The sequence below is a fragment of the Polypterus senegalus genome, chromosome 5 (assembly GCF_016835505.1).
Source record: "Polypterus senegalus isolate Bchr_013 chromosome 5, ASM1683550v1, whole genome shotgun sequence".
NCBI lineage: Eukaryota > Metazoa > Chordata > Cladistia > Polypteriformes > Polypteridae > Polypterus > Polypterus senegalus.
In genome coordinates this window covers 167,360,841-167,385,696 of record NC_053158.1, presented here as the reverse complement: position 1 = coordinate 167,385,696, position 24,856 = coordinate 167,360,841, and the positions used below count along the sequence as shown (strand labels likewise).

The window sequence follows — 24,856 nt, the reverse complement described above, 5'->3', positions numbered from 1 at the left end:
TCTTTCATTATGTAATATTTACAATGTTTAATTTTCAAAACGTCTTATTGCAATGCCACACTGTCTTTAGTAACTTGTCGACTATTTTCACAGTGATCTATCCCAGTTTTCCTGGGAGTATGTGATGTCATTCAGTGTGCCAGCATAAAGACCAACATTTTCTGCTCCAGAGTGTTAGATATTAGAATTCCTGTGTTGGAGTGCATTGTGTTATTTTGATTTGGAAATTCCTATTTACGAATTATTTTGTGGTTAAAACACGTTAATTATTTGCTTAGCTATTTACACTTGACAATGAGTTAAGATATCTTTTCATTCTGACTGCCTGTTTTCTTGACCATGTCTCATCTTCCGATTCTTTTTCATTAAAATCATTTATTGTCTTGTCTTGAGTCAGTACACATGAGGCTTGTATTTGTGAGATAAGCCTTGGTTTTGATTTTGTCAACCTCATCATATCATGACAGCTATGTTCCTACTTATAGGATCTGATAAAATGATCTGGCAAACAGCTAATACCTGGCCCATAGCAACTGGGAATATTTTTTAATTGGTTAATTACATGAAAAAAGTGTAACCATAACAAGATTTTAATTTACATTTCTCAACTATTTGCAGGGTTCAGTTTTGCCATATAAAGTCACTAAACAGACAGTTGTTGGTTTTGGCCATCATATTGCTTTTAGGCCAGTTGCCCTGGCAATAAACTACTTTAAGGAAAACATCGCACACTGATGATATAAACATTCAGATAAAAATTCACATCTAACATTATCAGAGATGACTCAAACAGAAGATATTATCAATTTTAAACGCAACAAGTGTGTTGGACTCTTTGAATGCATGCTGACAAGAGCTGTAAAAAGTACTCAGAAGTGATATTTGAGTAAAAGTAGAAGTACTACATGAAATTTTTACTCAGTTACTAATATTTCACTGGAACAAACTAGATACCTGTTTTCAAAAACACTTAAATGCCAAAATCGTAAAATTATGTAATAATGAGAAGATGCAAGGCTTTGTCTAGAGAACATGTCACATTTATTTTACTTTTGAACAACACTCAAACAATATTTTTGCTACAGAACTACAATATAGACAAATGCATCAGACAAATTGATCAGAACATAACTGCAGTCAGTATGAAGGTGATGATCTGAAGTGTGCTATTAGTGAGTGGGGATTTGATGTACACCGTGCCTCCCTTATTGGGATACCCGGAGGCAGTAGATGAGGCGCCCTTTCCCAAGAGAGAAGAAGAAGAAGAAATTAAAATACAAAAATAAGAATAAGTATGTGAACAGCTTGCAACCTTACAACTTGAATTGGTGTGAAAATCAACACAGATTGGGTTTGCCATACTTCACTGAAGTAGATGGCTTTTAGAAGGGCAAACATTCCATTAAATAGTAATTCAACAATTTTAGAATTGTAGCTTATCTTTTACAAGAACACTCTTAAGAATGCTGCAGTTTCCTTTGCTCAATTTGCCACCAAATTTTACCTTTGAATTACTTGCTCGAGCATTCCTGTAAACCATAAAAGGAATATTGTTAACTCTCTGACATAACCAGATGTATAGCAGTTGTCTCATAATATGTGTATTTTTAATGCATTCCAATAGGCAAATTCTACACAGTGATATTTTCCCACAAATATAGGCATTTACCAAACTTGCATTAACATTATCTATACTAATAAAAGGCAAAGGACGGACGGACGGACTGACTGACTGACTCACTCACTAATTCTCCAACTTCCCGTGTAGGTAGAAGGCTGAAATTTGGCAGGCTCATTCTTTACAGCTTACGTACAAAAGTTAAGCAGGTTTCGTTTCGAAATTCTACGCGTAACGGTCATAACTGGAACCTACTTACGTACATATATACGGCCATAGCCTGCAGCTCGGTCGCCGTGAGAGGCAGAGTTGCGTCACCCGTCATCACACCTCCCACGTAATTGAGTGCCTGCCCATATAAGTCTGTCCATCAGCGGCAATCCAATAGACACGCTGCCGCTAAATATTCGCGGGTGAAGGACTGTGCTTATGCAAACGAAGATGAGATGGTCAGGGATAGACTAGTGTTTGGCACAAACTCAGCGAAAGTGTGAGAGAAACTTTTAAGTGCCAGGTCTTAGCTAACATTAAATAAAGCCGTGGACATCGCAAAATCGCACGAGAGAACACAAGCACAGCTGAGAACCTTCGATGCATGTACCCCGAGTGGCCCAAATGAACTGACTGTGAATGCAGTACGCAGAGAACAAGCAAGAGCTCCAAAGAGCGCTGAACAAAAAACGCAATACACAATTGAGAAGGCAGCAAAAGAATATGAAGCGAGTAATGCATACAAGCATATTCATAAGTGCAGCTACTGCGGAAACAAAGCATGGTGTAAACCTTAAGTTTAAATTAAGTTCATAGACAGGCTGCCGCTGGAATTTGTCATGCCTACAACGAATACGACATTCGCGAGATACAAGTTTAATGAGAAGATGAAGGGAATAAACGAGACTTTTGATCACTTTGTAACGGAGTTAAAATTGCTGGTGAAGGACTGTGCTTATACAAACGAAGATGAGATGGTCAGGGGTAGAATAGTGTTTGGCACAAACTCAGCAAAAGTGCGAGATAAACTTTTAAGTGCCGGGGCTGAGCTAACATTAAATAAAGCTGTGGACATCGCAAGATCGCACGAGATAGCACAAGCATAGCTGAGAACCTTCTATACATGTACTCTGAGCGGCTCACGTGAACTGACTTTGCAGGACTGGGAATGGTAAACCTGTGCATGCAGTGTGTGATGTCTCAGATAAAGAGGAAGACGAGCTGCTTATTGATGCAGTAGGAAAGGAACATCCCTCTGACACTGAACAAGCCTTTGTAGACATATCAATAGGAAAGCAAGGTGTAAAGCTGAAGTTTAAAATACGTTCATAGACATGCTGCCACTAAATATTCGCAGGCAAATCCACAACTTAATACCGGGAATGCCTGTTAAACATCTTAGATTCACGAGTACCGATTTGGGTAGTGATCACTTCGATGAATGAAACCTGTTATCTTTACAATGGTTGACAACGAAGATGAGATGGTCAGGGATAGACTAGACAAACATGGAATGTAACTTGAACACAACACATCGTACAAATACGACCCTGATTGAAAGAAATAATGATAATCAAATACTTGATGACAGCAACACTCAAAACAGTCACAAAACAATTACATTGACAATCATGTTACGTTATTTTTAAAATGTTTCCTTTTCTTTTTCATAACTTCTTTAATACACTACTTCTCCTCTGTGAAGCATGGGTATTTTGCTAGTACTTCAATAATTCATCTTTAATACATCATATTAAAATGGCAATTACACACCTGAGAGTCAATGTTCTATTTAAAAATGCTCTGGACATGGGTCCAGTTTGTTAAATGTAAGCGTTCTCTCCTGAATCATGTATAAAACTAATAATTAGAGCTTGCACATGGTATAAGACACACACTTAGTGGAAGATAGAATGCAGTAAGTCTCCAGTAATTTACCAAGACAACACATACCGCTTCTCAAAGTTCACCTTAGCACACAAAACTATAATTTATTAAGCCATCTGTACTTTCCTTAGTTATTGCAGCTCCAGGGTATATACAGTGTTTTCCGTAAGCTTTCCTAGAGGAAACATTCCATAAGATAGCATAAAAAATACTTATCTATGCTTGAAGGAAAGCTGACACTCCTTTAATTAGCAAATACATAACAAGGGAAAGTAAGACCTTGACGTCACTTTCTTCGGCCTTCCAGGCATATGAGCTCTCCATTTACCAGCTTCGAGATCTCGACTGAACCCTGAGTCTACCTTCTTGTATGGTTCACTCCAGCATTTTAGTAATTGGGCTCATAAGAATCCACTGCAATACCTTGTGCATGCTAACATACTACATAACCTATGGTCTTGAATGATATATGGCATTCTATTGGCTGTATCTGAACAACGCTGAATTATAACTTAAGTTGCCAACACACCTGATAGGACTCTTTTATGAATTTATATTAGTTTGGTCTGTGTAACGCCTAACAAGAACTATTGCAAAATGTAGTGAAGTAAAAAGTATGCTATTTGAAAGTAAATGTAGCCCTGAATAAAAATTACTCAAGTGAAGTACAAAAAACTTAAACTGATACTTTATTAATTTAAACCTCTGCAAACAGGTAACCAGTTGAACACACTGCTCCTAATGGCAAAATGTTGTCTCAGAGTGACTTTATAGCATTTATTTTATAATTTTGCATCTGTTACAGAGAACTGCACCATAGACTTCTGGACATCTCTCTAATAACAGAAAGAAGTGTGTGTGATTCCAAGGATATTGTCAGTGAAAATGTTCTTGAAACTGTCTGCCTGTTTAACTAGGACTTGACTTAATATGTACCAGTGCATTCAGATTTGAAAATTAGTTCATATATACCATTGTGATGGATGTCCGGCAAGAGTTGCCGGCCCTCACCCCCAGGCCGCCAGGAGGAGCTCTCCCGACAGCATGGACGTGCCCCGAGTTCCAGCAGGGCCTCATGGACTTTGTAGTTTGTATACACAGCCCTGCTGGATACCTTGTGGACCACAAGGAGTCGCTGTAGCGAGGCTCGGAGACTCATATGTGCCCTATAACCTGGAAGTGCGTCCTGGTCACGTGAACGGGAGGAATGACGTACTTCCAGGTTGAAGAAAAGAAGTTTTTACCTGACCCGGAAGTGATAGAAAGTCACATGGACTGAGGGACACACAATTCCAGGTCAAGGACTATAAAGGACTGTGGGAAATCCCAGACGGACGAGCTAAGTTGGGAGGCAGGGTGGCTAAGCGTCTGGGATTGGAGGATTGGTTTATTGATTATTGTGTATTTGTTTATTGAGTATTGTGGAGAGGAGCGTGCTTTGTGCACATTATTATTATAATAAATAATAATTGGACCTTTTATCTGGTGTCTGACGTGTGGTCTGAGGGTACGGGGGTGCGAGGAAACCCTAAACTGTCACAAACATTTAATATTTTGTTCACTGATAACACTTTATATTTTATATATTTTATTTTTTTTTTACTCAAGTATTACCCATGATTCTTAATGATTAACTATTTTGGGACCTTACATAATACTTAATAGCAAAGGTGTTTTTCTGGATTGTACCATTTATCTGTATGCTGATTGGTGTGTTTGAAATAGTTCATAGTCAATATATAAACTGTAAATTAACCTAGTTGATTAAATGAAGCTTTCCATTAAGATTTATTTGGTCTGCCATGCTGTATTAACAAAAGTATATGGGACTCCAGCAGCTGTAAGAAAGGACATCCATGTTTGGAGTTTGTATATAATAATGGCTCAAGACCTTTTTTATTGGTTTGAGACATCATGCTGAATGTATTGCCAGCTTGAGACTCTTTAAAAATGGCAGAGGCACAGCCACCATGCTCACAATGGAGTTACCTCTACAGTAGCTACAATTCAGGTAATTGTGTGCCTTCTACTGCCCCCCTGGGTAAATGACTCAAAGTTAATAAGACAGTCCAAAAGTAGTAAAGAGGGGACACAAAAGGATCAAGAGAAAGCAAACAAATAATGCCTGCAAGAGGAAGAAGTGAATAAATAGTAATCCATAATAAATATAAAAAAACAAAAATGACAGATGTTAAATATACCAAACTCACATACATACTGTGAATGACAGCACCCATGGGCTGGCACTGACCCCTGCTGATCACCACTCTTAACATCGGCCAATTCTGAAGAGGTTCCTTGCACCTCATTCAAGATGGGGGCTGGTGCGATATCTGGTCAGGAGGCCAGGATGAAGTAGGATGAAGATGCCAACAATATAAAGAGTGTTTTGGCATCCTGGCTGATAGAGACCAGGGACATTTACGCGGCCAGGAGGCCAGTAGAATACAAAGACAGAAGGAGACAAAGGGATGTGGCTATGGTCTACCCCGATACACTAGATGACAGCATTTCTGGGTTAGCATTTCCACACAGACACGCACAATCCTAATGCCGGGACCTGGAGTCCCATGTGGCATGCCCTGTTGGGTTCCATGTGGGTTGCCAGAATGGCAACTACATGGATTTCAAGTCCTACTTTTGGGACGTCCAATGAAGGGACCAGACCCTGGGTGTTGTCCACCGCAATACAAACAGCAGGTGCTAGCATTAGTTGGAAATTCAATGTTAAAAATGCATAAAATCAGGCTTAATTTTTGAATCCAGCCCAAAGTCATGATGCAACAAGTCACAGATTTGTGTTATTCATGTCAATCTTCCAAGAAATCATTCTCCTCTTAAATTTTAGCCCATGGCTTCTTACTTGACACTAGATAAATGGAGTGGTAAATAAGTGACAACATGTGCTAAGACACACCTCTGTTCAGCAGGTAGTAGGTGTGGAAAGGTTGACAATTATTTGTAATATTATCTCCTGGATTGAATAATAATACATGAAACAAAATAAATACTTAAATAACATCTTATATAATACCAAAAAATATTGTGACTCAAATTGAAGTGACACCCAGCACCTTTCTACACCTTTCTACCATTGATTGAACCCTGACTGGAGACCAGAAAGAAAAGCTTAAAAGATGGGCAGCTAGCATGTGTTAGTACACTAACTGTAAATGAGATTGTGAAGATTTTTAAAGAACAGCATCAGGAGATGCAACATAGTCAAAAGAGTAAGCTAAGGTCGCTCCCAAAAATCTGCCATCTAGTTCAAAACACTAGTCAACGGTCAAAGTTACTGCTTCAAAAGCAAGCTTGTTTATCTAGAAAGGTTTTATTCAGATAAAAGCACAATCCAAAATGGTTTTGCTCCTAATCTCAGTTACTTAAGGGTTGCAAGCGTCAGCTTTTATATGGTCACTCCACTGCACTCTGGGTAAGACTGGAAATCATGAGACTGCAATGCAGAAATTGTCAGCACCCCAAATAATACCAAATAGTGTCATGATATAACGATTAAAAATTACAACTTTTTCCAGCATCCTCCTGATATCAAAAATGAACTATTTAGATGAAAAAATTAATATATTCCTCTGAATTCATTTGAAATAAGAAAAGACAACTGATTTCACAAGTTTTCATTACACTGGTGTCTGTCTAAGGCCGATGTAGGTAGTATTTATCTGAAAATCAGGATGACCCTTATTTATTATTACACTCCAAAGTTACAGAGAAGACTCGGGCAGGAGTCAGAGCACATGAACTAAAAATCTTGCAATGCGATTAAGTAGGGAAACACTAAATTCAAAGCTTTAATTCATTTTTAGTTGGATACCTGTAATTTTTAGACACATTTTCTTTGGAAAACACAAAAGTCATCAATTTTCTAAGCAAATTTGACATTAACACTGCTTGTGAAGTCACCTTTTTGAAAAGGTATGATGTCCCAGCAGGAATCTGTGCCTCCTCCACTGTAACAGCAACTGATACCCTCACAGTCAACAATACATAATAAACAAACAGTACTAAAAAATTAACAACTAAATAAGAATTAAATGCACATTAACAACAGCCACAGGAAAACACTGCTATATATCTGCAAGACCTGACTGGCTGATCTGAAATGAGACAGTGACGTTTTTAATGAAAGGGATCAAGACTGAGACATAATCAAAGTTGAGCCAAGGTCATTACCAAATATCTAAATCTAGTCTGTCGAGAAGTATAAAACGTAGACAAAAATCGTAGAAACAAAAACAAGTTTATATAACAGAAAAGATATAATCAAAAACAGAATCACACATCAACACTGTTTTCATCCTAATCTCAGGGAAGTATGCGCTGACCTAGAAATGGCAGTTATATCACACACCAAGTGTAAGAAACAGTGGCACTCGCAATAATCCAAAATAGTGTCATGAAATAACAATTAGGGCCTTGCACCCTGTGTTGGCTGGGATTGGCTCCAGCAGACCCCGTGACCCTGTGTTCGGATTCAACGGGTTGGAAAATGGATGGATGGATGGAAATAACATTTAAAAAATGATACCTCTTTCCAGACACGTTCTTTGAAAAAAATGTAAAATGAAAAATTAATTCTCTGAGTGGAAAAACCCCAAATGAATTCATTAAACACAAAAAACATCAAAAAGGGCTTTAGAATGTCTACAAAAAAATGAAAGTAAATCCCAGATCATAACACTGTCCAAGTCAGGAAAAGGTCTGACGAGGCTATTATTCCTCATAACATTTTGTTGTCTCCACCATACTTCTCTGTAAGTGCTGTGCTGATGACCTACTGGCTGGCGTTGTGGCACTGGATGAGGAGGCCATGAACGCACCACACATTCTCCATCCACTTGATCTCAGCCTCTCCAACATGCACTCAAGGATGCTGCAGACTTATTTTAAGGACTTCACTTGCCTTTCCCTATAAAGTTCAGATTAATAAATACTCTAGTAATTGTTATACCTATGCTGAGTGAGGGAATTTACTGGACTATTTATTTTCCTATTTTTCCATTTCCACATTAAGTAATTGTTTTCTTTTAGACAGACTGTCTGCTTGCAGAGTTTTTATTACAATCTGAACAAAATTCATGACTCTCTCTGTTACGGATAACATAACAGATAACTGCTAATGTGTGTAACATTAAGGGCACATAAAAGTTTCTGTCACTTTGGAGGATGTAAATCTATTTAAGTGCACTGAGCCTGTCTTCAGTAAAGATCAACGCATAACGGTAAGCCAAACTGAATTTGCGTATCTTCTATGATTTTACTTAGAATTTGTACTTAAGTTTGTAGTTCCTTACAGGCTGCCAGTGGTTTTCTGACTGCTGTCCTTCTTCTTCCTGATAGTTATGTTTTGGAGAATATACAGGTAAACAGAAATACCATATTTTCTTCAAAATTGTCCTGGGGTGGAATAAGCAACACTCTTCCCTAACTGGTGGCTCTGAATAATCTCAGGTTTGTACTTGTGAACTCTAGGAAATCCCAGAGATGCTGTATGTGTTATGTATGTTCATCGCAGAACTCCATATCAGAGCACACTTTACTTGCCTGTTAATGTGTGTCACAGGAAAACTACTTATGGAAACAGGCATTTCAATCCATTTATTCACAGAACCCGCTTATTTCAATAGAAGCATCGCAGAATGGTTGAGCCCATTGTTTTAGCACTAGGCATAAAACAGACAGATTTCTAGAGGGGCACCAAATCCATGTACTCCTAGGGAGAGCCAGTTAATACCTTTTATAGTCCATTTTCTCTTGTCCAGACTTTTTCTTATAAGAGGTTAGAAGGACAGTAACCAGATCCTATTTTCACGTCAACATTAATCAGGCCTGTTTACTCAGAAATGTAAGATCAAGATGACTTTGTCAAGTTTTCAGAAGATGGCATGGTGAGTCTTTCCAGATAAGATGTTGCAAGTGGAAGCCGTGCGTCAATGGATTCTCTTGGCTCTCAGTGCTAAAAGAAGAGAGTCTGAATTAGCATTAGCCCCCCTAATTCATGGACTTCATAAATGTTATATCTTAGCCTGGGTTACTACCCTGACTGGAGTTTGGGTTCAAGCTCACGTTTTACATCTCTTTTGTTCATTCTTGATTCTTATACTTATGTTAATTATGTGCATCACTCTTTATCTTTTTTTTTATTTTGTCTAGGTATATACGCTGCCTTTGTTATGTTCCATGTGTTTTGTCGGCCCTCACTCAAGAGGCGTGGTCACCTGTCAATCACCCCCAGGAGCCGCCCACTGCCATGTAAATAGAGTGGGCCTCCCACAGTTCTTGGCAGTTCATTTCGAATGCACTTGGGACGTTTGTGAGTTTTTGAGTTTCTTCTGTGCTTATTGTTAACTATTTACTTTTCAACCTGTTTACTCTGTCTTTTAATCACTCTTTGGATTCTAGTTTTGGGACTTTGTTTACAATGGATTTTCTTATTATTTTAGGCAACTCTATTTTGCATCTTTGAACTCAACCTGGTATTGAAGAGCTTTTTTTTGTAAAGAATAAATGTTTTATTTTGTAAAGGTTCTACAAAGCAGGTGTTTTTGACGGAGTTTCCTCTTTTAGTGGCCATTTTCAGAAGTGATTTTACAAGCTTTGGAACTACTAGTCATAACAATATGAAATGTAATGATTTACTTCACGAAGTAGAAGTATATAATAAACAAGAATAGCCTTGTTAAATATTTAGAATATTCAAATTTGTGCTTCAATTTAAACTTTTAAAGTCTAAATATTCTCAATTGTATCAGAACTTTGTCATTTTTAACCTTCTGGGTGTGGCTTTTAGAATAGCTAGGACTACCAGTTAATAAAAAATATGATGGCAGTTGTGACCAGAAACCTTCAAATAGCAAAAAATGACACTCCAGATGCCTTTATTACCAATTTCCATTTTTATAAAGTTCTGGGAAAAGGAGTGACTTTGACCCTTCGTGTCCAATTAAGAGGTGAACCCCTGGGGTCAGCTGATGTGGTCTGCACAACTTCAAGTCCTGTTGATCGTTTTTGTTGAGGACACCCATTGGTTTACTCTTTATCATATGGGGATAAATTTACTTCACAAACACGATCCAAAAACTGCCTAAAAGTATTTTTTTCATCTCTATATGGTCTAAGATATTTGATATCTTGCATGACTAGACACCAGGATGAGTCAAACAGGATATCATAGGTGGGATTGTCCTCATACTGGTGAGTCAGGAGGCACTGGACAAAAAAAAAGTGATTTCAAAGTGGTCATAATGAACACAAAAATCTATGAAGTGCAAATAAAGAGTAACAAAGTGTGCAGAGTTGACATTTACTGAAGAGTGAAAAATCCATTTAATTCTCAGAATTAAAACAAAGTTAAAATATTTACAAAGGCAGTACAATACATTTAGCAGCACGCAGCCTAGCAGTTTCAGAAGCATGAGAATTATCAGGAGTGCTCACCAGAGAGCAAAGCCCTAAATAACTGGGTCAAGTACAGCCATTCAATTCTTAAATTAAAAGAAATAATAAGTAAAAGGATGCCGAACAACCCATTCCACTTAAAACTAAAATGTTCACTGGCAGGAAACACACATTTTACTTTAGGCCCAGTTTCCGCTGAGTGTTACCCAACTTGATGACCAGCATCACAATTCCTTTGTGGTTTTTACAGTGTATGTATGTATTTTTAGACTTCAGCAGTTTGAAAGTAGAGCAGCACATTTCAGGGGATTTTATTTTTGATGCATGACCAATGGGTCTTGCCTCATTTGTTCAAGCCAATACTCTCAGATATGGCACTGTGTCAGATGGTTGAAAATACTGACAACACTGAAACAATAAGCTGACAAAATATTTAAACAAGAGCACAAGCTTATAAAACAAAATCTTTTTACAAGCACTTTAATGAATCCCCAGTTGTAAATATGGGTTGTTAAAGGTCACCATGGTTGATAATCACTACTATTTTCCTTTCTATTTTATCAATAAAATCACGGGAAGCCCTACCATAAAGAACAGATGTGGACAGAAGATTGCCGCTTTGGCATACAGTGAGGCCAAGTCCCTATGGATAGTCTATTTAATATGCAGTAACAGTTGTGGCCCAGGAGGACCGGAGGAGGGCCTGTACCTCCACCAGACCACAAGGGGGTGTTCACCCTGGTTATGTTGGTGGCCTCGAGAAAGGGGCATGGAAGCCCAGCCCTGTAGGGGCCCGTGGCCACCGCCAGGCGGCGCCCCGCTGCCTGAACAGCCCTGGAGCCCAGCACTTCTGCCACACCAGGAAGTGCTGGGGGGAAGATGACAGGGGACACCCGGACGGCTTCCGGGTGCGCAGCCGGCACTTCCGCCACACAAGGGCGTGTCTGCAGAGGAGTGCCGGGAAGCAGCTGGAGCCCATCCGGGTTCCCATAAAAGGGGCCGCCTCCCAGCAGTTGAGGCGAGAGTCGGGAGGAAGGAAGACGGAGCTAGAGCGAGGACGGGAGGCGGCCAGGAGAAAGGCACAAAGACTGGAAGAGTGTGACCTGGACATTGGGGAATCGGTGCTGGAAGCACTGGGGTGTGTGATTGCACGGTAGAGACTTGTAAATACTGTAAATAAACGGTGTGTTGGGTGATGAACAAGATGTCCGTCTGTCTGTGTCCGGGCCAGCGTTCACACAGTTTACCCATCAATCCATCAAACTTGCTTATGCCAGTTCAGGGTCACACGTATAGAAGTCAATCCCAGCAGCACCGGGCATGAGGCAGAAATCTAAGCCTGAAACAGAGGTCAGGAGCACGCTCACACACCCATACTGCATCAGGGCAAGTTTAAAGTCACTGAAAACTGAAGCATTTAGGAAAAGGAAGGAAAAAATCAACCCCGTTCAGATAGACAATGACCAGACTGGGATTTGAATGCATGCCTCTGTTTCAACATGCCACTTTAAAATGTTCAGTATTTTCTGTAAATCATTGTACTTAACAGATCGATAAGAAACAGTATCAAAACATGCATTGGTATATTATGAAAACTGATTAACTGTAAACAGTGAAGAATGGGACTTGAGACAAGGCCTTGCATAAAGAAATGAAAGCGTCGATAACATAATAGTATGGCCTTTACTTTACATTTTACTTTACAATGTTTATACAGAGATGACACACAAATGAAATGAATGCCATCATCCAGAGACTGCATCTTTTCTACAAGTCTCTAAGACTTAATGCTTGCTTTCATGAAATTGAATCTCTCATCTCTTTCTTCTTCTTCTTCTTCCTGCCTTGCCAGCTGAACCTTTTCTTTACTCACATCCTAAATTAAAGTGGCACAGTAACAGAAAAAAAGCAGTTGTGACCAAAAGGGTAAGAAATCTCTCTGCTGGCATGGCGTGGGCTTTAATCTGCTTGAATATTAAATGTTAAAACAAGAACATTTTTATCTTTGTGAAGACGCGACTGTATGTGGTGCAGGCCGACACACTAATCTACCCGCCTTGGTCACCTTGGGTAGCTGCAGCATTCCACCCTGTTTAATCTGAAAGACTCGCCTCCCACATCCTGCTCTGCCTGTAACCAAGCTGGCTGCTAAAGAATTAACTAATCATAGCTTTGAGTTGCATGTTAATTAGACTATGCAAGGAAGAATTTCATTGCACTCTATAAATCCAAGCCCTCACATTATAAATGTAGTTTAGAATGGTCTGTCGAAGTCTTAAAACTTCTGCTTTCTTTATTTACTCTGTATACAGTGTTGTGAAAAAGTATTTGTCTGCTACATGAAATCCTCTATTTTGGTTTGTCACAATAAACGGTTTCAGAGCTTTTCAAAATGTAATATTACATGAAGGGATCCAGAATAAACGTACAACACCATTTCTGTAATTCTATATTTAAGTAATAAAGGTATCCAACACCTGAATTGTGAAAAGGTAATTGCCCCCTTAAGGCCCTGTCACATTAGATGACTTTCCAACAGTTTTCAGTAGTAGTCTTCATTTACTTAATCTTAGCAAGTTGTAGTAAGTTGCCGGGGCACACCAGTGAAGCTAGTCGTATAATATTACATACCCAGTGCAAATGGGGTAACAGGTCGGGATGGACTGGCATCCTGACTGGGATGGAGAGCAATACCTAACCTGGCCTGAACACAGCCAGCCCTGTGGAATTTAAACCGCATCTTATATTGTCCCTTACTATGACAGCAAATTAGTCATCATACCGCTTCTTAGAAGAAAACTATGTCTCAATCAAAGGAAACTCCAGAAGGGAATAGCGGGAAAAAATGCTGAAATGTACCAATCAGGAAAGGTTAGACAAAATCATTTCTAAGCTTCTGAGACTCAGTACATCACAGTGAGAGCAATTACCTCCAAATGGAGAGCTTCTGGGACAATTGTAAATCTTCCTATTTAAGGCCAGCCTGTGAAAAATTACTCCAAGGGTACAGTGTTACTGAACTGCAGGTCTCTCTAGCCTCTGCTAACATCAGTTTTCATAACTTCATGATAAGAAAGAGATGGATTAAAAATTGGATTCATGTGAGACTAGCAAGGCACAAACATCTGCTAACAAAAAGTATCAATAGTGCTTGTCTTGCATTTGAAAACAAAACACCTGGATGATCCCCACGCATGTTGGAATAATGGTCCATAGACGGATAAGTCAAAAGTAGAACTCTGTGAACGACATAAGTCCAATTATGTCTGGCATAAAGGTAATACAGCATTCAACGTTAAGAACATCATACCTACAATAAAACACGGGGTTGGTAGCTTTATGATGAGGGGATGCTTTGCTGCCTTGGGATCTGGAAGACTGGCCATTATTGAAGGAACCATAAATTCTGCATGAATATTTTTAAGAGGAACGTCCAGTCATCTACCTGTGACCTGAAGCTGAAACGTAACTGGGCTGTGCAGCAGTACAATAACCCAACACACACAAGCAAGTCTACAACTGAATGGTTCATAAGTAACGAAATATGTTTTGGTGGGAGCCTAGTCAAAGTCCTAACTTGAACTCAGAAGAGATGCTCTAGTAGCACCTCAAACAAAAATGTTAGGGTTAAAGCAGTTCTGCATAGAACAGTGGGACAAAATTCCTGAACAAAAATGTGAAAGACTAAAATCAAATTATAGGAATCACTAGCTGTGATTATTGTTACTAAAAGTGCTACAAGCAATATTTGAACTATGGGGAACTTTGTTCCTTAAATAATTTCAAAGCTGTACTATGTGTTCTGCCAGGTTTTCCTTCTATATAATACTGCATTTTGTTCAAGGTCAGAGGTCATTCATTAGGAAGGGGGCAAATATTTTTTCACAAACCTATACCTGACAATTTATGTCATTATTAAGGAAAATAAATCAGGCAATATTAGATTGTTCTTACTTTATAGCAAGAGAAGAATACCCACTCACTTGAGAAAGCAGAAATGAATGACTCCATGAAATAATACACTCCGTCTCAATCATTCTTACTCTGTCACCTAATAACAACATATCACCAACTTCCCAGCTACCCATGGACTTAAACATTCAGTCTGTAAAACTGTACATTTCTATTAAAGTTCAGCCTTTCATTGATAACCGTACAACAGCCAAGTCCCTAGACAATTGCCTAAAATTAAAACAAACAAATCAAATGACAGAAGTAATGGTTTAATGATTTTATACACATTAAAAATATATTTACATGCATAAATATGCATGTCTACCTAAATCCACCAATTTAAAATAAGTTATATATTCTGTGTACCCAGTGACAGAGAGCCAGGAGGGGACCACAGGTACAAGTTATTTAATACTAGCCAACCCGCGGCATACCATACGCCGCATAATCAGGCCGATTTTTTAATAATTTTTAAGCACAGGGAGAAAATTTAATATTTGCAAAATCGGTAATGTAATAAATCAGCAAGAAAAGCAACATTGTAACAATGCACGGAACGAACCAACACACAATCGTCCATGAAGCGTAGTGAGGTGGGAGGTGGGTGTGTACAAAGTGCAGGAGCATCTAAGAAGACGCATGTTTGTCGTGGATGCGAATTGCTGTATGTAGCGTGTACAACACTTTGCTAGGCTGCACGCGGTTGTGCGTCGTAACCGAAAACTCGTTTTTTAAAGACTGCTCACTTCATTGTGTTTTAACCTCAGTTGTAAAGGAATGTTTTAATGATCCCATGGGATACCCCTCGCAAACAGTTTTACACGCTGCATATGGCGATTCACCTCCGCGAGAAACATGCCTCTATTAACAGTCAACGTGTGGGAGGGGGGTGTGTACAAAGGGTAGGGACGAAAACAGTGGGAGCGTATGAGTCGCACTTAGTGGCAAGTCCACGGTTTGCAGACCGAATGGGGTTAAACGGCTTACCCACGCTCAATCTCATGCATAATTATTTATTGAATGGTAAACACTTCTGGAAAGACACGGTTGTCTAAAACAGGTTAGTGTGAGAATACAACAGTAAGTGAATGAAAAGATGGACTCTGGAGAGAGCAAAATACAACACAATAGTGAACCTGCGGCATAACAAACGCCGCATAATTATTTATTGATGGTTGAACACTTCTGGAAAGACACAGGGACACCCCTCAAACTGTTCTACACGCCGCATACAGCGATTCACATCTGTGACAAACAAACTGTTTTACACACTGCATACAGCGAATCACATCCGCGACATGACTTTTCCTAGATGGTCCTGTCGCGTCCACCCTCGCACTCGAAGCATACATACTGCCTGCTCATGTGCCCGGTCGCAAGCTGCGTCCAGCCTCGTTCTCGAAGCATACACACCGCCTGGTAGGGTTGCCACCCGTCCTTTAAAATACGGAATCGTCCCATATTTGAGAATGAAATTGCGCGTCCCGTTTTGAATCAATACGGGACGGGTTTTGTCCCGTATTTTTTGTTATCATTTTTTTTAAAGCAGCGTCTCATGCAAATCATCCCACACGCATTTTATGAAAATGCCTCCTTTTGATTGGGTAATACTTGATGTCATCGTTAGTTTGATTGGTCTTTTTAACTGTCCAGTGAGGAGGGCGGGTCTTTTAAGTAGAGTCTGCAAAGTGTTGGCAGAGAGTAATATTAAAAAAATGGCAGATGCTTCTCCAGGTAACCCCCTGCGTCTTAAAGTTTCAGAGCTTAAACGCAAGCGGCTGCAAAAATACCGCAGAGAGTGGGAGGAAACAAATACTTGGCTGCAGAGTGTTAGCGGAAATTGTTATCAAGCCAACTGCACAATTTGTCGGAGAGCGTTCTGTAGGGTTGCCACCTTTAAAATACGGAATCGTCCCGTATTTGAGAACGAGATTGCACGTCCCTTATTTTTTTGTATTAAAAGTGGTAACCCTACCGCCTGGTCATGTGTCCACTTGCGAGAGAAACTAACGGAGAGCCGCCCACCAGCTGCCTGTGTGTGTGCCTCTGTCTGTCTCTGGCGCGGCTTTCTCTTGCGCTGCCTCTGTGTGAACCGGTCAGGCACAGAGAAGGTCAGCTGCTGACAGAGCGTCTCGACTGTTGCAGGGCCTGCACTGGTGAAGCAGGTGAGACGGTAATGAAACAGAGGCACAGGGCTTATTGGTTTTTAAAGACTGATTCCTTCATTGTGCTTTAACCTCAGTTGTAAAGGATTGTTTTAAGGATCCCATGGGATACCCCTTGCAAACCGTTTCACACGCTGCATATGGCGATTCACCTCCGCGAGAAACATGCCTCTATGACCAGTCAACATAGCTCGGAGGTACATGACATTAACCTGACCTGCACTGCATGTGGCCTCTACGACAGACGAACATAAATGACGCCATTTTTTCTGTGTCATTGCGTCCAAGTTGGTGGGCGTGGCCCTGCGAGTTGTCGTCGTATCCAATGGTCTTGGAGTTGGTGGGCGTGGCTCCTTCCTGTGTGCGCCATGTGAATTCACGCCCCTTCCGGCGTGCTTTTCATGGTTGTCTTGCCTTAGTGAATTATATATATAGATGGTGCAGAACAGGGCATTAGATGCCTTAGTGGGTTGTGCACCGAGAGAAACACAATTACCATTGTCATCACTGAATTTATTGCATTTGAATTACCCCATAGGATTAGCAAACTTTATCTAATTTAACCAGAGCACTGACAACAAGAAGTGGCATGCACCAGCATAACTAATGCTGTCCTGGAGTTAACTACTCTTGGCGTATAAATGTGGATGAAAGCAAGCAAGGAATGACAGGAATTAGATTAGGAGTCTCCCAGGCTGACAAGCCTCTATGTGGCTTCCTGCTCCTCCTTTTAATGGTCAGATGACCTGAGGTTGGCCTGGCTCTTTCAAAAATAATTAAAGTCTAGGATTGCTTGGATTAGCTCTAAGATGGCATCCGCAGGCCTCTTTCAGAAGCAGTTCCTGGCCGGGATGTTAAAGCCCCCTCTGGTCCCCAGGCCAGTAAGCTTAGAGCTGGGAGAAGAGATGTTGGCAAGAGCTTGATCAGTGGGAAGAAAACATAAGCAGAGGTAGTGGGAAACATATGGAATGTGTGAGAAAGCTAAAATATGAAAAGTAGAAGTTAAAACCTCCTAGTCAAGCTAGTGCTGAAATGAGGTAAATTCACATTCTTTACTCACAGGTTTTCTTAGGAAAGAAATGGTCAATGCTCCAACCAAGGGGACATTTCCAATCAGAGGTTCCAGGATGACACGCATGGTACCATGGAGCTGTAAAAAAAAAAAAAAGGTTTAAAATGGTTGCTATTTCCAAACACCTTTAAGTAAACTTGCTGAAATGTAATCAAATATACATTGCCAGATTTACTATACACCTTCCAGTTCTTAATGCTCAACTGTTCCTTGTAATGCAATATACTTTGTACATTTATATGTCATATTCTCATCTTCATTTGTCAATGTCATCAAGTTTGCCAGTCCGATCGGACAATTATTAAGAGAGGCTATTTAATCCAATATGACACTTGTGACTTTCTGAGCCCTAATTTCACTGCCCTCTCTGGTAATTTGGCTTCTTCTTTCTCTACAACTTCTCTCCTGAACTGATGATGCATTCATTCTAAATCTGGGAGATTCTTCTTTGTTATTGTCACCTTTGTTTACTGCTATCATAATTCCAGGTATCCATTTTCTGAACGTGTGCAATCTGAATTCAAAGTAGGAACCAATCCTGAATGTGGTAGAAATTCACAGCAGAACACACTTGGCCCGATGTAAAGTTGTGACTTCTAGTCATTGGGCATGTCAGACTTTCTGACTGCAGTTGCTAATCTTATTGTTGGATCATGTCAATACATGAATGAAATCGTTGGGTATGTCACTCTTAGCAAATGTTTGCTGACTTTTGAGCACAATCATAGTTGCCCCTTTTTGTGACAGAAAATAACATGCTATCCGACAGAGCTGGCTCTGAACGAAGAGTTAACAGGTTCAGCTTCAGTCTTGCCTTTTTTCCATTGTGTTGTGGTATATAGAACACAAGAAATCAAACTGATGGGCTTCTCTTCTATTTATGAAGTCCTACAAATCCATTCCTGATTTCTCATCACTATGAGCTGTAGTTCCAGATGAGCATCCATTGGTTGTCAGCTGTCATGCATGTCAAGTCTGCCCCTTTGACTAAAGAGACAAATCAAACCTGTTTCATTCATTGCACAATCTATTTATCCTTTTCCTTATCTTTGCATTCAATTCAGGATTGTGGTGGATGAAATCTGTCATAACAACCAATACTGAACACAGTGCTGGGGCAAACTCAAATACACACAAGCAAGCTCTCCCATGGGACTCATTTAGATTCACCAATTAGTTTAACAGTGTGTCTTTTGAGTGGGTGAAGAAAACTGAAATACATAGATGAACATCCACAAAGACACAGGAACTCCACAGAAGAAGTGCTCAGATGTAGGACTTTGGAGGCATCTAAGTAGCCAACATTACATGCTATTCCTTGTAAAATTATACTTACTGCTTTTTCACTAGTCTAGCATGGTGAGGATTCATCTATAGCTTCCATTGAGTCAGGTAACTATATAATGTAGCTGAGAGTATTTTTCTTGAGATATGACTGAAGTGGTCTAATTAGTGCTGGGAACAGGAATCTCTGGGGAATAACTGACCAGCATGAACTTCATTTGGGTCTTTTATTTTCTTTTTACAACTGTCTCTGCCCAAGGCACAGCTTTGAGTATGGCTACTCTGGCAGAAGAGGAGATTATTTTCTGAAGAATTATTTTTTCTTCATTATTGTTATAATGTTAAACAAGTTGTTAAGATAGTATAAAGGCGTTTCTTGCTTCTTTCTACTACTATAAATAAGCTGCTGATAGTGTAATAATAAATAATAATAATTTTTATTATTATTATTATATTTATTATTATTATAATAAATATACATAAATAATACACATACTGTATACAATACATATACACAAATATATAATCATCTCTCCTTTAAGAACATTTTTTTTGCTTTACTAACTAAAATTAGCATGCCTTAAAAATGGGCAGCAAAAAATAGTATTGAACTCAGCTGATTAGACAAATGCAGCAAATCTGGTAAGGACGCTGGAACATGAAGAGCATTCGAAAGGCATCGGGTGTGCAGACATTCCCTCCAGCTCCATAGTTTTGATTCCACTGACTTAAAATGTAAAGCATCCGCTGCCCTCGGCTTTTACAGTTAGAAGGACAAATGCGCTGTATGAAAATGAGTATTTCTAATGTAATGAAAAAATGGAAACCTTGTTTTTTACTTGTACTGAATTACAACTGATCACTTCACCACTTCTACTGGGGAAACATTCTCAACTAAGCCCCAAGCTAGTAAGGGTGACAAAAGTAGACACGTCAATTTTTTTTTCATTGGACAGAAAATGGTGCCAAACAAAATCTCAAGGCCAGCTATAAATGAAAACAGTCACTATGTATTATATATTTTTCAAAAGGTAACAAACACATTTCATATTCCTTGAATTTATAAAGTGTTTTAGACACTTGGGTGGGAGTACCCAACCATATTGTTAAAAGGTTATCCATTAACAATCAAAAGATATATCGTATTCCATGTTGTCTGTAGTGATGGCTGAGAAAAATGTAATCTCACATTTTCAGGAGGAAGACAGGTAACAAAATTTCTGATATAATAGGCATCTATAATGATCAATGGTGAACAGCAGCAAAAAATATCAAAATCATCTACAGAAAAATCTCACATTCCTTGTGCTGCATAATCCACATGTTAAGTCATCCAGTCATATACTCATAGTTAATCTGACACTATATTTGTGTTCAGCTATCATAATCATCAAAAACTTTCAGGAAACAAATTGTGGTGCAGTGTTACCTGACAGCCATTTTGAAGACACCTCCTCTATCACAGCTACTCTGCTGTGACACTTGCTAGCCCTAGATTTGTGCTCACGTGGCATTTTTGCTTTTGAATTACTAGGCTTTTTCACTTCTAATTTTAATTTCTTGATTATTACTGAATTTATATCTTTTTTAATTTTATTGATTTTATTGTAATCATTCCATATAAACAGATCAATTTCTACAAAAAATAGGATTGAAAACAAATCATCCCCCACCCCTGAGAATGAGAGCATGGCCAACGGAATAAAACTTAAAGCTAGTAGAAATAAATAAATTGATGAATTTAATAGGCGGATAAAGATAAATGGAGAAGAAAAAGAAATGGGAAGAGTGCTTTAAGAGCTTATTCTAAAATATTACTGATTAGATCCTGCCAGGTTTTGAAAAAGTTCTGCACAGATCCTCTAACTGAATTTATATCTCGCTTGTTTGTTAATCTTGGTTCTTTTGCTCTTTTGTTTGGTGTTTAAAATTGTTTTGTATATTTTGTTTAATTTTTAAAGTTTGCTTTTGAAATATTTAGTTGTTTGTATTGTGATTTTTGTGAACTTTGGATTCTTTAATTATTAATTAATTTAAGGAAATAATTGAATTTTGTGTGGCTAGGTTTCTTTGACAGCTTGGCCACCCTGTCATTGAGAAAAACACAGAATCTATCTATTGACTCATATAGCGACCTTTGTAAAAGTCCACAACTCTCCTTCTGTAAGGCCTCTCAAGACAGACCTAAATTGATCACTTGTATTTTAAACTATCTAACAGGACATACTGTTTGTCCTATTTCACCATGACAAATATGCCCTCACGGGGAATGCTTAACTGACCTCAGTTCATCCATATACTCACTTAGCAGCCATTAAAATACTTACAGAATGTGAAAGAAACAACTGAGCAAAATGTGAACACTACAGTTAGGAAATGAATCATGTCCTGTGAGTAAAACAGAAAAATCTTATCTGAACTCCACAGAAAAGTAAAATAAACTCAGCAGGGACGTTCTGTCTGACCAACATAAATGTAGAAATAAAAAAAATAACAACAGTCAATTCAATTGGAAGTCTATTGAACTGGCCAGCATTAATCCAATGGTGGGTAGTACAGTGACGCAGTAGTTAGTGCTACTGCCTCACAGTATCCGAGCACTGGGTTTAAATCCCAGCTCAATCAATCATGAAGTTTACAGATTCTCTCCACTGACTATATGGCTTTTTCTTTGTGTACTCCATTTTCCTCTCTCTCCACATCTGACAGACTTTTTGTTAGTTTTAGTTCATTTTTGACATAAAACTGGCCTTGCAACAGACTGCCATCTTATCTAGGGACTGTTTCTGTATTTTTGACTGATGTTCCAGTAATAGGCTTTGTGACAGATTGGGTCCACTATCGCTCCCTTGAACCCTTGTCCAAGACGCCAGACATGTGCTAAAAGTCCAGTAATTGATTTTATTAATACAGCACAGTGCACAAAGCACCCTCCTATCCACAATACTCATTCACAATACAATTCTCAATAATCAATAATAATTCCTCCACTCCCAGACGCGTTGCCACCGTTCCACCCAGCTCAGCTTGCCGCCTGGGGATTTCTCATAGTCCTTTATAGTCCCTGACCTGGAAGTGTTTCCAATCCCCAGTCCATGTGATCTCCTATCACTTTTGGGTCAGATCAAAAGTCCTTTTCTTCACCCCGGAAGCACGTCATTCCCCTTGTCCATGCAACTCGGACGTACTTCCAGGGCGTAAGGCAAATAATCATTGTTCCTCCCTGCAGCGTCTCCTAGCGGCCTCCATGGTATCCAGCACGGCTGTGAATTAAGACTCCAATGTCCATGATGCCCTGCTGGCCTTCGGGGCACTTCCCTGCTGTAGGGAGGGCTCCACCTGGCGGCGTGGGGGTATTGGCCGGGATGAACGGCCGGTCATATATCACAGCTTCTACTTCCTGGAATCTCAGTTTTATTATGTGTGTGTGTATAATGAAGGATGAATAATAAACTACTGTATTTGGAGCAAAGAGATGGCACATTGGTACTCCATGAAATGCTGCTGGAAGTCACAGCACGTATGAAATGGACAGAGTGCATCATTCTGCCAACTTATACTAGTAATTTTTTTAGATATAAAGTAAAATAAAATAAAAGTGCTTACCTGTACACTCTTAACGCCAGCTCTGCAAAAGTATCTCTTTACTTCAATGTCTATTTCACAATTGGCTACATAGCTGTTAATAAGATAAAAATGAAAACAGCACATCAGTATTTAAAATACCGTGCCACTGAAGGAAGTGTGGCCTATCTGCTAAAACACTGGACTGTATATCACAACAATACAGATTGAAAATTCACTACAAGCTCAATACAAAACTAAGTTAAACACTCAACATACACAGCCTTAGCTAAGTAAATAAAAGCAATGTACAATGTAGGTAAATATAATGTTAAGTGCAAACCCTAAAAAACAAAACATGTGGGATCAAAATAAATCAAGGGAAAGGAAAACTGTACATGCTACTGACTAACATTGAAGAGTTAGTAAAAATGATTTCAAGGCTTCCAAAATGAAAAGTTCAATTTATCACTTTTTAGAAAATCCTACAAGTGAATGTCATACCTTCATAGGTCTTGATATGACTATCATTGTAGTTATACAAATGGCAGCAAAGTAAGATACATCTTGAGGAAAGCAGAACACGTGGTTGGCGGAGGACTCGACTGGTCTGCCTACAATCTTTCTGGTGTATTCTCTGGTAATTTTTAATGTACCAAAGTTTCTTCGATGAGCAAAAGAATCACATCAGCATTTTGTAGATAATATCAATATGTGTGTGCAAATCATGACGCTCTCCAAGGCATTGCCTCAATTGGGACACTTTTATATTGTGTTAATACAAATATTGGTATTAATATACTAACAACTGAAATCCCAGAATTCTTATTCTTATAATTAGCCTAATAAAGAACAAAGCTAAGGAAAAAATCTGGTAACACTAGACTGAACTGAAAGAGGTTTTGATTGTCAGAAGATCTATTCCTCTTTTCTTATAAGCTGAACATTGAATGCATCCTGATTCAGCATCCTTGTACTTATTTTGTCTATTAAAATAAAGAAAGTTATTCTGCATATCTGAAAGCTGAAGTAATTAAGGGAAAGCAGCAGATCAAAGATCCTTTAGATTATAATTAATTATATATATTAGCTATTAGAAAGATGGCTCCTGTTGGTGGATAACTTCAAAAGCCATGAGGTTTCTAGTTGTGCTTGACGGTAAATGAGATTAAATATCACCACTGCTACTGATAACAAGTGTGCAGTCCATGGACAGTTTTTATTTGAACCGCAAATTCTCTGTAGTTAAAAGTTGTGAAAAGGGTGATTCATGTTTTTCTCTATAGGGTCACTTTGTAAGATGAAAGCTAATTCAAGACATGGACTTGAGCTGAAGTGAACTGCTGAAGAAAATAGCTTCTAGCCTACTGGCAAGACAAAAGTCATGACATCAGCAGGGAAAGCATTTTTATAGAAATAGGTGATAGACTAAATCAGAAAAAATGTTGTTCTGCCTCAACCAAAATGGAGAGTTAGTGATCTAGCAGTGCTAGAAAAGGTCCAGAGAAGAGCGACTAGGCTGATTCCAGGGCTGCAGGGGTTGAGTTATGAGGAACGATTTAAAGAGCTGAGCCTTTACAGTTTAAACAAAAGAAGATTAAGAGGTGACATGTTTGAAGTGTTTAAAATTCTGAAGGGAATTAGTACAGCGGATCGAGACTTATATTTTAAAATGAGTTCATCAAGAACACGGGGACACAGTTGGAAACTTAAGGGTAAATTTCGCACAAACATTAGGAAGTTTTTCCTTACACAAAGAACGATAGACACTTGGAATAAGCTACCAAGTAGTGTGGTAGACAGTAAAACGTTAGGGACTTTCAAAACTCGACTTGATGTTTTTTGGAAGAAATAAATGGATAGGACTGGCAATCTTTGTTGGGCTGAATGGCCTGTCCTCGTCTA

The 24,856-nt window shown here is 39.0% G+C and overlaps 1 protein-coding gene across 5 annotated transcripts in view; it reads right to left on the bottom strand.

Annotated features, from left to right (window-relative positions):
• Positions 1-24,856, bottom strand: part of esyt2b (extended synaptotagmin-like protein 2b) — a 267,718-nt gene that overhangs the window by 118,411 nt on the left and 124,451 nt on the right. For all 5 annotated transcript variants that reach the window (XM_039753605.1, XM_039753607.1, XM_039753603.1 and 2 more), the window contains exons 5-6: positions 22,994-23,066; positions 18,092-18,181 (exon numbers count right to left, since the gene is read on the bottom strand). In XM_039753605.1, coding sequence (XP_039609539.1) covers positions 18,092-18,181; positions 22,994-23,066 — 163 coding nt within the window. The remainder of the gene's footprint in view (positions 1-18,091; positions 18,182-22,993; positions 23,067-24,856) is intronic.